The following is a 16906-nucleotide window of genomic DNA, read 5'->3' on the forward strand; positions in this document are numbered from 1 at the left end:
GAAGGAATGCCAGTCTCAAAATTGTTATTTCGATAGATTGAAATACCAAACCTTCGGGAAAATGTTACCAAAGTTCTCTTGAAGCAACCCATTGACACGATTTTGTGAAATGTCTAAATATCTTGTAGCATTGTGAACAAAGGATGGTAAAAGAAAATTGCCTCCCAGTGAATTATTTCTCAAGACTAGTAATCTTAACATTTTATTGTTCTCGAATAACCAAAATGGGAGCAAGCCATTTAAGTTGCAATTGGAAAGATCAACTTCTATTAAGTTATACTGACTAGAGAGGAATTTGGGAATAGCATGTGTTTGGGTGTTAAGGATGCAACTTGACAAGGACAATTTCTCCAGTTGGAAGAGAGGAACCCATGGGGGCTGTTCAGTTTCAATCTCTAAGTTGTTTCCTCCACAGCTGAAATCAATTACCTTGAGATTTGAATTGTTGGCCAAGGCGTTGAATGCAAATGATCCCTCAAAGTAATTTTTCCCCAAATAAATGTGTGAAAGTGAGAGGTTGGTTATGAGAAATGATGGGAAGCTTCCATTGAATTGGTTATAGGCCAAATCTAATACTCTAAGGGATTTCAGATTTTGGAGACATGGAGGTAGGGTCCCTTCAAAATAGTTTCCTCTGAGATACAATTCTTGAAGCTTCTTCATTCTACAGAAAGCTGCAATAAAAATGAAGCAAGTATATCACTAATCCCAAAGTCTAGGACTTACTTGGGATTCTCCTAGAACAAAACTACTAATGTGTACGTACCTTGGATCACTTGGGAGGAGTATCTGTATCCATTGTAACTCAACTCCAAAGACTGCAACTCATGAAGGTTAGCTAATTCTGCACCAAGAAAACAAAACATAAGTATCATCGTGTTGGGTAATGTAATCACTACACCTTTAACAACTACACATAACCATTATCAATTGCCAACGATATTTTTACTTACAAAAAAAAAAAAAATAGGTACCTTCCATAAGAGGCATTAGCGCTACACTGAGAGGGTATTGATCTCCGAGTGTCAGGGTTCTAAGGGATGTCAGTGCACCCAAAATTGGAAATATACTGCTGTTGAATTGATTCCGATCTAGATACAGAGCTTCCAGGTTTTTCAATCCAATCAAACTTGTAGAGCCTATGAATACGAAAGCATTTATATGACTAACTAAAAACTCAAGGATTAGATAGGCAATTAAGAATAATTTGCTGTAACATTATTATGTATATATGTATGTATCTCTTGCCTTGTTTTGTATGTGAAGTGGATGCTTCGAGATAGTTCCCATTAAGATACAGTGATTTCAAGTTAGGTAGGGTAAATATAAATTCTGCACAGATGGATCCAATGATAATAAGTAAACAACAGATTAGTTAGATTATTAATCCATTCATAATTGTTGAGTCACACTATGTTACCTCCTAAATGAATTGATCCTTTCATTGAATTTTTTCCCAGTGACAACATCTTAAGAGACTTCAATTCACTCATGGATGGAAGGATGCTGATGTTGAAATAATTACTTGTTAAGTCCAGGACCTCTAGATTTCTTAACCCAGCTAAAATTTCAAAACCTGCATCAACATCTATTAATGTTAAAGCATATGAAATGAAAAAAAAGTGATATTTGTGAAAGCATAATATATACTAGCAGTAGTAGATACATACCTTCCTTATTGATCCAAGTCAAGATTCCATTATAGGATAGGTTGAGGTGTTGTAATTCTTTGAAAGTAGAAAATAAGGTGACATTTATTTTGCAGTTACTGGGCTCCACATATCCAGTGGTGTACTCCTCGTACAGATTCATGTATTCAAGTGCTCCACCAATATCATTAAGAATGAGTTGGATGACTCGTCCAGTAGAAGCATTACATTGGACTCGCTCCCAAGAACAGCAGTCAGAATCATCGGCAGATATCCATGATGGTAATCGATCACCTTCAAATTGAGAGTTCTCGGTCCAATTGCAGGAAGCCTTGAATTCCAAGAGAGCCTTCCTCTCCTCCTCCGGGCACCCCAAACTACATATTTGTAACTGGAATACCATTAGCAAAACTAACGAAACCCAGAAACACCACTTCATTTTACACGGAATTCAAACAGAAAATCCTCAGCTAGAAAGAAAATTTCAAAATCAAAATGTCCTCCAAGATCCAAACTCTTAGTTCCCAGTGCTGTAACTAACTGAAGAAGCTAGGTATAAATAAGGAACTATTTGCGGTATTGCTTCCACGTTTGCAATGGAAATCGATAACTTGTCAACAAATTTGCCAATCAAAGTCAATTCAACCGCAAGACTTCCAATGGTGTTTTTGATTTTCCGCTAAAGGTTATTTGTATTAAAAGCGAGAAAATATTGTTCGCTGTTTCTGTTGACCACCCATTGAGGTTCTCATTTTGTGTTGACTTTGACTGGGCCTGAATTTTTTCTTTCCTTTGAAAGTATCTTTTATTTGATAATTTTTAATTTAATATTTTATTTACCAAAAAGGAAATTTTTGTTGATAATTACAACTTTATGAAATGGAAGCATCAATTATTACGCCGGTCAACACACGACAAGTACTTTGAAATTTGAATATTCTACATCTATTCCTTTAATTACCATATTTCTTTATTTCTGATTTTTCTGACCTTTTAGTTTCTACCAAATTAACATGGGAAACCTTTGAAAATAATTAATCAATTGAACTGAAAATATTTCCGAATCAACGCATCAAACCTGAAATTGTTATTTCCGAATCTTTTTATCTTCAGTAAACTTCAACCCCGTTGTTGACCAAAAAAAAAAAAACTTCAACACCGTTGGTAAATTATATACAAAAGAATGGATGATCATGTCATATACTTTAGTCTCTCTCATCCCGAGAAAGTGGGGAAAAAATCATTCGAAGTTAATAACAAAATATTTGTACAAAATCATGTAGCTGAACAAAATATTTGTGAAAATGATGTATCTGGCTTAAATAGTTAAATTTAAGCTTTTTATAAAAATAAAAAGTTAAACAAATAAATAAATAACTTTGAAGTAATCTCGAGTTCAAATTGTTCTTAGCTTCACCTTCTTGCCCATGAGTTTTATGGAATTAAGGTTAGTTTGGGCAAGCTTTTGTACACCTTGACTACTTCTTTGGTATTTAAATTCTAACTTCCTATATAAAAGTAGTGGTCTTTTGCCAACTAAATAGTCTGTTGACTTTTTTATTATTAATTTTTTGTTTTCAATAAACCTAAAATTTGAACTTACAAAAGAAAATACTTAAGAAATTAAGATTCTAACCCAAGAATGGAAACTTGACTGTCCCCATTTCATCACGCAGACACTAAAAAAACAAAAACGATAAAAGTCAACTTTCAAAACGTTTTAATTAAGGAATCTTTATAATAAAATTACATTCTTAATTCTAAGAGGTTGTCTCAGTCAGTCAACTAAACATCAATAGCAGGGGTGCAAGTTTGACCTTGGTGGCCATGACTCATTTTAAACCCGCCCTAAGCTCGAATAAGGCTTGGATTAAAGATTTTGGCCCTAAGGACGGGTTAGGGCCAAGGGCGGGCCCGGGATTATTTTATGGCCCGCCCATCCCATTTTGGCCGTCCTTGATTTTATATCCTAATGTTGGCCCTAATTTTGGTCCTGATTCTGGCTTTGATCTAGGCCCATGATCTTGGTCCTGATTTGAGTCTGGACCCTCTACCCATATTGAGAAGAATTAACTCTATACACATGGGTGAATACTTGACACATGCCAAATTTTAAAAACATGATCATGTTTTGTAGAAAATTAATAAAAATAAATTATATCATCATTACCAATGTAGTAAGTATCCATGTGATTTTGGCCCTCATCCATCATAATTTTAGTTCTAATCTTAATGTTAATTTGATCTTGATCATGTACTAGATTTTTACCCTAATCTTCATATTAACATTGATACAACTATAAGTCTCGATTTTTACCTTTAGTCATTTTAATCATATTAGACTATGAGTTCACTTTTTATTTTATTTTTAAGGTAATTTTTTTTTTTGAACTAAGTCATTTTTAGTTCCAAAAAAACATTGATTTTTTTTTGGACTAAGGTGAGATAATATATTATAAATAATAAAAACTAGTATGTAGAGAGTCAATATCTATCAAATCTACACCCCAACTTCTCATTATGAATATTTACATCTTTCTTTTGTCTCCAATGTGATATTTTAGAAAAACTTATTAAGGATAGATAGCTGTGTTTGTAACTAAAATATCATTTTCTTTAATTATGAAAAAAACTATTAATACTAAATTATCATTGATTTATTTTTTAACAAGGTTTTCAATATGGATTTTTTTGTTGAATAAGGATATCAATGGAAGAAGTTTTCAATTTCCAACACTAAAGTAATGGGATAAGTTTTCAATTTTGATCACCAAAGCAATGTGAGACTTTCAAAGCTCAATAAAGAATTATGGAGTGTAGATTTATTTATGTTTAAAGCAACACTATCAACTTATTGACTATTTTATCATTTGTAAGAGTTTGAATAATTTTATATTTCTATAAATTTTATTTTTAGTTTACTTGTGATACTTTTATGTTTTAATTTTTTTATTATTTATGAATTTACATTTGATATTTTAAGTCCAAGGATACGACCAATTAAGGCTAGGGACAAGGCCAAGATAGGGTCAATTAGGGCCAGGGACATGGTTGATCAGGGTCAAGGCAATCAGGGCTGATCAGGGTTAGGGCCAATCAGGGCCAACCCATCCTAACCCGACCCAATTAGGGCCAATCAGGGTGAGAATGGACTTGGCTTGGCCTTGTGGGTTTAGGGCTATGAACAATAATCTTTGGCCTTGAACTAGGGTCAGGGCAAGAATGAACTCAAATTAGAACATATAGGGCTGAGCTTAGGATTGCAAAAGCCCGGCCCAATCCGGCCCTATTGCAGCCCTAATCAACACCTCATAAGTAAACAGATTAAGGCTCTTTTTGCTATCAAGTTTCATTCTTTATTATGCCTATTTAAAAGAAATAAGTACAAGAATTATTGGTAGATGAAAATGATTTGGGTTTTGCAAAAAAAACGAATGAAAAAAAGGTGCAAATAAAAAAAAAAAAAATTTTACCATCATCTTTATTATGCCTATTTAAAAGAAATAAGTACAAGAATTTATTATTGGTTAAGAATGAATAATGAGTTTGATGAATTTTGTCAAAAATAAATCATGAAATGAAAAATAAGTTTGCTGTATGTCATTATATACATGCAAGATATCCCCTTAAGGATCATCAGTGAAGGTGCTTGTAAATCGCTGGAAGATGCGTCAGAGGGGTTGATATTAAAAAGATTGGTGGGATGGTTTTTTTACATTTCAGAAAGAACTTCTAAGTTAGAATTTCAAAGGGGAAAATGTTCAAGTTTTTCAGAAAAAGAGAAGTAGAGGTTGGTTACGAGAAGGGGATATGACTGGGGGGAAGATTCGTTACACAACCTGGATGCAATTGATCAATTATCTGGAGAAAGATAAGGGAGTAGGCAGATCTTTATTTTCTTCAGGGAAAAGAATTGCATGCATGAATGCATGATGCCAGTTGAAGTGGTGGTGCAGGGAACACTGTCATCCGCATTGGACTCACCTTGAAATAGCATGGTGATGATCAGAGAGAATACTAACAGAAGCAGTAGCTGCTGGTTTATAGTGCTAGCTCCAAGTTTTCAATGTCATACACATTCAATTTATCAGATCCTGCCATTGCAAGGGCTTTAATTGACATGGCTTCTAACAAAATGTTTGCTGTGTAGCTTCATGAATAATTCTTCACAAACTTGGTTCCAAAAGGGATAAGTTTATTTTGTTATCGATTGCAAGTTGTACAATACATCAATAATTATTCCTTTTTTTCTTTTCTGTCAGTCACTAGTCGTTTGTATAATATGATTTTTGGCTACAAGGTTGGGGTTCCTATGTAACCTTAGTAACAGCAAAATTTCGGCCCTTGGGAGAGGAATTAAGTTTTTCTTTCGCATGCATGATGAGCAAGTTGCATCACCAATCATCTAATTCTGAGAAATTTGCCCATTCAAGTAACTTCGTGATGATGCTTTAAATGAAGGAAAAAAAACCCAGAAATTTCCCGTGCTCCTTTGCCAACATGCAACATTTAACAGAAGAAAATGATGCGAGAAAGAATAAAAAATGAGGTTTGAATACGCATGGTTTCAAGTTGGATGCTTAGACCAAATATGAATATGCTACAAAATTTGAAGCATCAATTGGTCTAGTGGTTATCCCACACACGTGAGTGCTTGAATATGTTGCAGAGGAGTTTGGGAAATTTTCAAGCATCAGCGAAGCCTTCATTAATGTATCTTGTGAAAGCTTTCGTTAACTGAAGTTCGTATTCAAATCATCCTCCCCTCAATCATCACAACTCTACCGTCGCCCAAATCCTTGTTGATGTAGTACGCGTTCTTCCCTCAGCAATTACATCATCAACTGTGCAAAAATGAGCTCACAATACTAAAATTGGTCTCACGATCAAGATTTGACTTCTTAAGAGAAGGAAAGTAGGAAAGAGAAGAGAAGAGTACGTAGCAACTGAAACTTGGTCTCTTTTAAACGTTGCTCCCGTGACCTTCAAAGACTTGCCTAAAGAAACGTCTGCTATGGAAGCTATATATAGTATCAGTAATGCAAGACATATCAGTTGATTATAGGTTTAATCGGTCTAGTACTGAATGAAATTCATCTTTCGGGGAGAAATCAACATGTCGATTGAAGCTCTAGCCATGGCAGGTGCTGATTACGTGAAAACAGGTATAAAGTTGGAAACAACACGCAAAGAGATGGATCAGGTACCACCACCATATCTGCTGCTGCGTGATGAAAGCATCAAAGAAAAAGAAGAATGTGATACTTACAGAGATTGTGATGGTCCAGATGATTATAAACCCAAAAATGATGAAGAGATGAAGGCACGCTTGCTATCATGGGCTAAAGATGTCGCCTTCTCCATAGCATCAATGAGATTGATGCCAAAAGTCTCAAAATGAATGCATGCTAGCTTTCCTTCTTAGTTCGTTGATCATTACAGGGAATCCTTCTTGGTTCCAACTCAATTCTCCTCCAAAGCTGTTCCTTTTGTGTTCTTGATTTGTAAAATACTCAGTGCTTTTGGTCTTTTTATAATATTCGGTATTTGTTGATTTTTATAGATCAAAGACCCATAAAACAAGCATATTAATAACTTAATTTTGCATTGAGTTCAAACTAGCTCACATATCACACTTGTTTGTCTAATATGATATACATTTCAACATCAATTTAATCTTGTGTATCCATTATTCAGCAATGATGCGATGGACCTTGAAAGCATGGTACTACCATATGTCGGCGATATATCGCCTTATCAATGGGACCCAATATGACCCAAGACCCTGACACAAAAATTGCCACAATATATTGCCAATGGTAAAAAAATTGGCTGATTTTTTGGCTTTTTTTTTTTGTCAAATAATTTTTTCGATGATTTTTTGTCATTTATGTATGAGAGAAATTAGGACAAAAGGTAAGGTTGATTGAAAATTTGAATGCATAATTAGAAATTGATAAGATTAATTGAAATCATAATTGAAACCAAATTGTAAAAGTAAGGCTGATTGAAATTATAATTGGAAAAACGGAGATGTAATTGAAATTATGGAAGGTTGATTGAAATTATAATTGAAAACAAAAATGTAATTGAAATTGTGTAAGCCTGATTGAAATTACAAGTGGAAACAAAGATGTAATTGAAAGTATATAGTAAGCTTGACTAAATTTATAAATTTATATATAATTATAAATCAAATCATATGGTAATATTTGTATCTCCTTCTAATATAATTACTCTTTATAAAAAAATAAAAGAAAATAAAAAATTGACTGAAACCCTGAAATGTTGGCAACATTTCGAACCTTGCCTGGAAGGTGGGTTCTGAGATTAGATCAACATATTCCAAATGCTTGAGTTCTCCAACTTCAATTTCAATCGGTATGTTTTCCTATAAATGGTTGCCCTGCATGTTAATCACAATCAATATTATGAGTTACCTATCCAACTAGGAATTCTATTTGTTATCGCTCATATCTAATATATTAAGGCTGTTGCACTTGGATAATCCAGTCAAGATGTCTACTAAGAATGAGTTGTGATCTAGAGACAAAGTAGATAACCTTGCAAAGTTAGTATAGGGAGGAAATACTCTGCCTTTGGAATCTATTATTGAAAAGTTTATAGAAACACGGCCATCTATTTTGGAACTTATAATATATCTAACTAATATTATTGACGTCCTCCCCCTCCCCCACCACTCATCCTTGCCATTGTGCTAGAGCCATCTATTCTATGCAAGTTCTATCCTTACCTTCCATATACTAGTAGGCAGAGTGGAACTGCGATGTCTTCGCTAAGATATGTTGGCCATCCAATAGGATTTCCGTCCTTGGGAGAGTAACAGCCAAATTTTCCTCTTTTTTTGTGTGTGTGAGAAGCAATCAAATTTCATTCTTCGATTTTTCTTTATGCATGCGGATGAGTAACTCGCATCAGCCAATCATCTAATTCTGAGAAATTTGTCCATTCAATTCACTCTATGATGATGCTTTAATAGTTAAGAAGGAAAAATAAAAATAAAAATAAAACCAGAAATTTGCTTTACCGTGCTTCTTAACCACCAACATGCAACGTTTAATTTTACCCCAAAAAGAAAAAACATGCAACGTGTAACAGTAGAAGAAAATAATGCGAGAAAGAATAAGAAGTGAGGTTTGAATATGCATGGTTTCAACTCGGATACTTGGACCAAAATATACTACAAAATTCGAAGCATCAATTGGTCTAGTGGTTAACCCACACACGTGAGTGCCAGAAGAAGTTGATTAGGAATTGGGAAATTTTCAAGCATTAACGAAGCCTTCCTTACTAATGTTTCTCGTGAAAGCTTTCGTTAATTGAAGTTCGTTTTCGAACTCTTCCTCTCCTCATTTCATCAATCTCATCTCACCGTCTCCCAAATCCTTGCTGATGATGTGTTACGTTCTTCCTTCATCAATTACATCATCAACTGTACAAAAATAACCTCACAATGCTAAAATTGATCTCATCTAAATTTGACTTGTTAAGAGAAGAGCAACTGGAGCTTGGTCTTTCTAAACGTTGCTCCCGTGACCTTCAAAGACAAGTTAAAAGAATCTTCTGTTGTGGAAACTAGCTATATATAGCAGTACAGTAACGTAAGATACTCATTATTGTTTACAGGTTTAATTGGTTAAGCACTGGATGACATTTATATTCCAAAGAGAAATCGACATGTCCATCGAAGCTCTAGCCATGGCGGGTGCTGATTACATGAAAACAACTATAAAGTTTGAAACCTGCAGAGAGATGGATCAAACACCACCACCATATTTGCTGGTATGCGAAGGAAGAATTGAAGAAGAATGTGATAGTCATTATAGAAATTGTGATGGTGCAGATGATTATAAACCCAAAAATGATGAAGAGATGAAGGCCTGCTTGCTATCATGGGCTAAAGAGGTCGCCTTCTCTACAGCATCATCTAGATTTACGCTAGAATTTGCTAAATAAATGTATGAGCTTCTTTGAAAGTAGATATTTACAGCGAATCTTCCTGAGCTTCGACTCAGTTTTTTCTCTTCTTTTTCTTATACTCACAGTGCTATTGGTCGATATATATATATATATATATATATATATATATATATATATATATATATATATATATATATATATATATATATATATATATATATATATATATATATATATATATATATATCCTTTGTTAATTGTTTTGTGTAAACAAGATTTGGTGTTCGACACAAGTACACATGACAAACCCAAAGAGACAAGCAAGACCTATGCCAACAACAGCAGAAGGGATTTTATAATATCAGTTTGCATCAAACGGTTTAAATTAAAAAATATAGGTTATGTGAGTAAATATAACTTTGCTTTCAATTTTTTAAATTTACAAAAGAAGCCCCTGCTCGTATATGTTTTGGTGCAGTTTGATAATATTTTCATTTTGCAATGATTGTTCATACTCCACCTCTTGAAGCCTTCAGAGTTCAGATTCACCAAAAATTTTCAGATTTCTCGTGACTGATTCGAAGGCATAGAGACAGATCCCGTCAACAGTTTTGGGTTCCCAATAATCTCACAATCTGGGATTACAGTTTCCATATTCAACACCACAATGATCCTGTATTATAAAAATTCCCCATTTAGTTATTTCATTTAATAAACACGAAACAAGCTGAACCACAACGAATTTGATCAAATTTCACTACATGCAAATTGTTTTAAGTTCACATCGCAGCATCAACAGCAGCAATTGCGTTAGACGTGAGATTTACAGGCATTGTAAATAAACGGAAAATTTAAGGCGTTCTTTAATCTGCCGGGGCAAACGAATTTAAAGGTGGATTACGGAGACTTCAAAACCCTAGTGGAGGGTTAAATCCAACATTAGAAGACGGAATAACACGAATTGAATACTGTTCTTAACAGGAACAAATTCGAGGATTATGAAGTCCAGCAACACCTAGTGCGATATCGCTAATATCAATTTCCTTGAAAGCTTGGAGTAATTAAACCCTCTTTGTTTTCTTTCTTGCTTGAACCATTGCGGTTCTTGGAGGAGTGTTCAGAGATGTCGCAAAAACCCATAGCTTTGATATAGAAATAGAAATCCTTTGAAAAGAAGAAACTTGCCTTCAACCTTTCAACTACTATTCTGAGGAGGTTTATGCATTTTGATAATAAGGAAAATCATCGAACGTGATGCTGCTTTGTTTCCCGTCGACGACCTGTCGCAACAACTCCTGCTCGATCCGCTCTCCTGTAAGGACATTTGGAGGATAAACCTCAAGCCCAATGAAGAAAATGTTTTTGTTCCATCGCCTGCAAACTCCTATAAACTAAGAACATTTCCTCGGCTCGTCTTCTGTCGTCCAAATCTTCAAACACAGAGCACAGGAAAGTGAAAATCTCGTCTTAAGCAGGAGCGCAAGCAAAACCTTAAATCCTTCTAGAGTTCTCTGCATTCTAGCCGCTGTGTAGAAAGAAGAAAAGAGATCCGGTGATTCTAGCTTCTTCTCCGATGACTTGGGGTTTGGGATCCGTGGATCAAGGACTTATTTTGTAAATTTATAAAATAAAAAAAAAAATCTTGAATGTGAAAATAAAAAGAGCTGTTCTTTTTGTGTTTTTGATTTGTAGAATACTCAGTGGTTTTGCTCTATTTATAGTATTCATTATTTGTTGATTTTTATAGAAGACCCAGAAAGCAAGCATACTTTAATTTTAGGGTAATTTTCATCTGGACCCCCTGAGGTTTGGTCCAGGTCACTTTTACTCCAGTTTAAGTTTCCTTTTGCATATGGCTCCCCTGTAGTTTTAATAAATGATTAAATAAGGACAAGTTTAACAGAAACTGTTAATTTAATAAATTGGTGACAAAAATACCCTCGTTTGGAATTTTTTATTTTTTATTTTAATCTACTAAAATAAATACTATAAAATAAATAAATAATAAACAGTCATTGATTCCCTTTGAACAGTTATCTGTCGGAGTCGGAATACATTCACCGTCGACGAAGAAGATTGAGTGAGCCACATTTGGAGATCAAAACCATACATGTGATCCTCATGCTACTGCACAAAAAAGAAAATGAGGACGATTTACTCTTATTCTGCTACTACTGTTGGTCTCCGTCTGCAACAGGGGTAACCGCTCTTCAAAAGTGTTACCTTTCTCATGTTTCAAGCTTGGATCAGTTGCTATTTTTCTTGGAAGTGGATCTTTTGCTTCATTCTTTAGAATCGCAGAGGTAAGAATGACAATCGGTTCTTTTGTTGTGGGATTATTGAATACATGAATATACCCATTTCTAATTTTCAATTTTTTTCAGGTTTCTGTCTTTGTTTGACGGTCTTTTTTCTTCTGTACAGGCTTTTTTTTTTTCGATTTTTTTCTTCTTCTATTTTAGAATGGATTCGTAGTTGACGTTCCTCTACATTCTGATAGAAAAAATCAGTTTTTTCCTTTTGGCTTTTGACTTTCTTTATTCGTTTTTGTGCTCTTGTTTTGCTTTTTTTGGATTGTAGATCCATCGTTTTGAATTTTTTTTTCTCAAAGAACCAGTGGTGAGAACAAGTATGGTATCTGACGAATAATCTTTCATCTCAGATCATAATCGAATTGAAGTTTGAAATTTGTTCCTCATGACTTCCATTTTGATGTTTTTTAGGGTTTGAGAGGTTGTGATTTGAACTGAATTCAAAACGATAAGAGCAAGTTATTGCTGCTAGGGTTTCCTTTCTCACTTGAAAATTCGATGTTGAAGACGAAGCCTTTGTGGGACGAAAAAAAATAAAAAATAAAAAACAAAAAATTCCAAACGAGGGTATTTTTGTCACCAAATTTATTAAATTAACAGTTTCTGTTAACTTGTCCTTATTTAATCATTTATTAAAACTACAGGGGAGCCATATGCAAAAAGAAACTTAAACTGGACTAAAAGTGACCTGGACCAAACCTCAGGGGGTCCAGATGAAAATTACCCTTAATTTTACATTAACTTCAAACTAGCTCACAAATCACACTTGGCTATCTAATATGATATCAATATAAAAGGTCATCACGTAATCTAGAGAATTAGAATAATAACCTGATAAGCAAAACTAATTAAAATTATAATTTTGACAGTCAAACTGACAAACAAACTTTAACTAACAATAGTGTAATGCACGAATTATAACTAATTTTAATTTTAAAATGAAAATTTTGAAGAAAAAAAACAATAAAATGAACAAGTGGATCTTTATATTTGAATGGGATCTATGTCCTCCAATTTTCATCATGAAATATGTATTACAACAAGTATTCAAACAATGTTTATCCAAACAAACAAACAAAATAATATACGTACTTAAATGCATAGCTTATAGTAAATATCAAAGAAGAGATCATGAGATGAATCGATCTATGCTTTCTTGAATGAAATAGAACCACATTCTTCGCCAATAAGGGTTGATGCACAGAATCACGGGAACTACTAAGAAGCCCACTACATAGGAAGCAACAAAACTAGCAATGAAAGCATTGATATCGATTCCATTATCGTCTTCCACATCATTTGAAGGTGTCGTAGATGTAGATGTTGATTCTCCACAGTACAATGTCATGGGGCAGCTGGAATTAGAAGACTTTGATGATAAAAGCCGAACACAAAGGAATGGATTTCCCTCATAACTGGAACAATCGAAGGTCGAAAATTGTCCTGTCATCTCCGGGGTCTCGCCAGACAAATTATTGTATGCCACAGTGAAGACTTCCAAATTGTAGAGCGCTATCAATTCTGAAGGGATTTCACCAATCAATCTGTTGTGAGATAGATCAAGGCTTTCTATTTGTTTCAAGTTGGAGAAGGTTTTTGGGATGGATCCACTGAAGTAATTGTGTGACAAATTTAGTGCATGCATTTGATCTAAAGTTCCTAATTCATGTGGGATTTCACCATCGAGATTGTTGCATGAGAAATCTATCCCAGACATGTAGTTAAGGACGTTACCTCTATATGCCCCAGACTGATGTTTTGTCATGAATTCTATTTCTTCTACTTCACTGAATTGAACAAATATAGAATCAACATGAGAGTCATCTGATGATTGAAATCCAACATCATAAGTTGTATCAATTTGAAAAAATGAGTTTGGCATCTTTGTCATCCTCCCAAATGAAATGTTTCTGAAACATTGAGGTATCAAACCAGATAAACCATTATGTGAAAGATCCATCAAGCTTATGCTATCCAATTTGCACAACTGATCTAGAATTGTACCACTTAAATGATTTTGACCCAACAAAAGGACTCTCAAGCCAGTAAGTGCACTACCCATCCAATCAGGAATACCACCAGATAAGTCATTGTTTCCAATGTCCAATATCAACTGATTTGAGTTGTTGACAAAATCAGAAGATGATGGTAATCTTGTGAATTCATTGCCTTCCAATTGGAGATAGTATTTTGTTGAATTCAACAATGATGCTATGGACCCTGAAAGGTGGTTTTGAGATAGATCAACATATTTCAAATACTCAAGTTCTCCAACTTCAATGGGTATGTTTCCCTGTAAAATGTTGTTTTGCATGTTTAGCACCGACAAGTCTGTAAGGTTACCTATCCAACTAGGAATTCTACCTGTTATCTGGTTGTTGCTCATATCTAATATATAAAGAAATCTGCATTTAGATAATCCAGTCAAGATGATTCCCGAGAATGAGTTGTTATCCAAATACAAAGAAGATAACTCTGCAAAGTTAGCATAGGGAGGAAGGACTTGGCCTCGCAATCTGTTATTGGAAAGTTTTAAGAATTTCAATTTGTTGCAACCGATGGCCATCTGTTTCGGAATTTCTCCCGTAAAATTATTGTTAGACAAGTCTAGATAATATAGGTTCCTCATATAACCAAGTGATGAAGGAATGCCAGCTTCAAAATTGTTATTTGATAGATTGAAATATTGACCCTTCGGAAAAATGTTACCAAAGTTCTCTTGAAGCAACCCATTGACACGATTATCCGAAATGTCTAAATATCTTGTAGCATTGTAGACAAAGGATGGTAAGAGAAAATTGCCCCCCAGTGAGTTATTTCTCAAGGCTAGTGATCTCAACATTTTATTGTTCTCGAGTAACCAAAGTGGAAGCAAGCCACTTAAGTTGCAATTGGAAAGATCAACTTCTATTAAGTTATACTGACTGGAGAGGAATTTGGGAATAGCATGTGTTTGGCTGTTAATGATGCAACTTGACAGAGACAGTTTCTCCAATTGGAAGAGAGGAACCCATGGGGACTGATCAGTTTCAATCTCTAAGTTGTTTCCTCTGCAACTGAGGTCAATTTCCTTGAGATTTGAATTGTTGGCCAAGGCATTGAATGCAAATGATCCCTCAAAGTAATTGTTTCCCAAATAAATGTGTGAAAGTGAGAGGCTGGTTATGAGAAAGGACGGGAAGCTTCCATTGAATTGGTTATAGGCCAAATCTAATACTCTAAGGGATTTCAGATTTTGGAGACATGAAGGTAGGGTCCCTTCAAAATGGTTTCTTCTAAGATACAATTCTTGAAGTTTCTTCATTCCACAGAAACCTGCAATGAAGCAAGTATATCACTTCTTTTAAAGTCTAGGACTTGCTTGAGCTCTCCTAGAACAGAACTATTGATGTGTACGTACCTTGGATCACTCGGGAGGAGTAACTATATCCAATGTAACTCAAATCCAAAGACTGCAACTCATGAAGGTTAGCTAATTCTGCACTCAGAAAACAAAACATAAGGATCAACGTGTTGGGTAATGTAATCACTACACCTTTAACAACCGCACATAACCATGATCAATTGCCAACATATTCTTACTTACAAAAAAATAAAAATATATAGGTACCTTCCATAAGAGGCATTAGCTCTCCTCTGAGACTGTATTGATCTCCAAGTGTCAGGGTTCTAAGGGATGTCAGTGTACCCAAAATTGAAAATATACTGTTGTTGAATTCATTCCCAAAAAGATACAGAGCCTCCAGGTGTTTCAATCCAATCAAACTTGTAGAGCCTATGAATACGAAAGCATTTATATGATGACTAACCAAAAATAGAATAATTTGCTGTAACATAATCATATATATATATATATATGTATCTCTTGCCTTGTTTTGTCTGTGAAGCGGATGCTTCAAGATGGTTCCCATTCAAATACAATGATTTCAAGTTAGGTAGGGTAGATATAAATTCTGCACAGATGGATCCAATGATAATAAGTAAATAGCACATCACTTAGATGATTAATCCATCCATAATTGATGAGTCACACTATATTACCTCCTAAATGAATTGATCCATCCAGTTCATTTTTTCCCAATGACAACATCTTAAGGGACTTCAATTCACTCACGGATGGAAGGATGCTGATGTTGAAGTAATTACATGTTAAGTCCAGGACCTCTAGATTTCTCAACCCAGCTAAAATTCCAAAACCTACATCAACAGCTATTAATGTTAAAGCATATGAAATGAAAAAAGAGATATTTATGAAAGCATAATATATATACTAGCAACAGTTAGATACATACCTTCCTTATTGATCCAAGTCGAGATTCCATTGTAGGATAGGTTGAGGTGTTGCAGTTCTTTGAAAGTAGAAAATAAGGTGACATTTATTTTGCAGTTACTGATCATTACATACGTTATGTAAGAATCCACGTACAGATTAAAGTATTCAAGTGCTCCACCAATATCATTTAGAGTGAGTTGGATGACTCGTCCAGTAGAAGCATTACATTGGACTCGCTCCCAAGAACAACAGTCAGAATCATCAGCAGATACCCATGATGGTAATCGATCACCTTCAAAAAGAGAGAACTCAGTCCAATTGCAAGAAGCCTTGAATTCCAAGAGAGCATTCCTCTCCTCCTCCAGGCATCCGAAACTACATATTTGAAGCTGAAATACCACTAGTAAAACTAGCGAAACCCAGAAACACCACTTCATTTTACACAAAATTCAAACAGAAAATTCTCAGCAAGAGAAAATATTTCAAAACCAAAATGTTCTCCAAGATCCAAACTCCTAGTTCCCAGTGCTGAAACTAATTGAAGAAGCTATGTATAAATAAGAAATCACTTGCAGCATTGCTTCTACACCTACAGTGGAAATTGATAACCTATCAATAAATATGTCAATCAATTTCAATTCAACCGCAAGACGTGCAGGGGGGTTTTGTTTTTTTCCACTAAAGGTTATTATTTTATTTACCAAGAAGAAAATCTTAATTGATAAATTACA

General features: G+C 34.6%; 2 protein-coding genes across 2 annotated transcripts; both read right to left on the bottom strand.

Annotated features, from left to right (window-relative positions):
- Nucleotides 1-22: 22 nt before the first annotated feature.
- On the bottom strand, nt 23-2163 carry LOC149026735 (receptor-like protein 8). The gene is made up of 6 exons (XM_089145694.1): nt 1671-2163; nt 1421-1576; nt 1249-1332; nt 975-1139; nt 767-844; nt 23-674 (listed from the first exon to the last, which is right to left on the bottom strand). The coding sequence occupies exons 1-6, from the start codon at nt 2086-2088 to the stop codon at nt 25-27; spliced, it is 1551 nt and encodes a 516-aa protein (XP_089001820.1). The 5' UTR covers nt 2089-2163; the 3' UTR covers nt 23-24.
- A 10549-nt stretch (nt 2164-12712) lies between these two features.
- On the bottom strand, nt 12713-15635 carry LOC149026736 (receptor-like protein 13). Its single transcript, XM_089153562.1, is given in 5 exon segments — nt 12713-12733; nt 12995-13048; nt 13050-15217; nt 15303-15380; nt 15513-15635. Coding segments are annotated over 5 exon segments (2337 nt in total). The 5' UTR covers nt 15529-15635.
- Nucleotides 15636-16906: the final 1271 nt, after the last annotated feature.

The sequence above is a fragment of the Hakea prostrata genome, chromosome 1 (genome assembly GCF_041222555.1).
Source record: "Hakea prostrata isolate BN-2017 chromosome 1, UWA_Hpros_2, whole genome shotgun sequence".
Lineage (NCBI taxonomy): Eukaryota > Viridiplantae > Streptophyta > Magnoliopsida > Proteales > Proteaceae > Hakea > Hakea prostrata.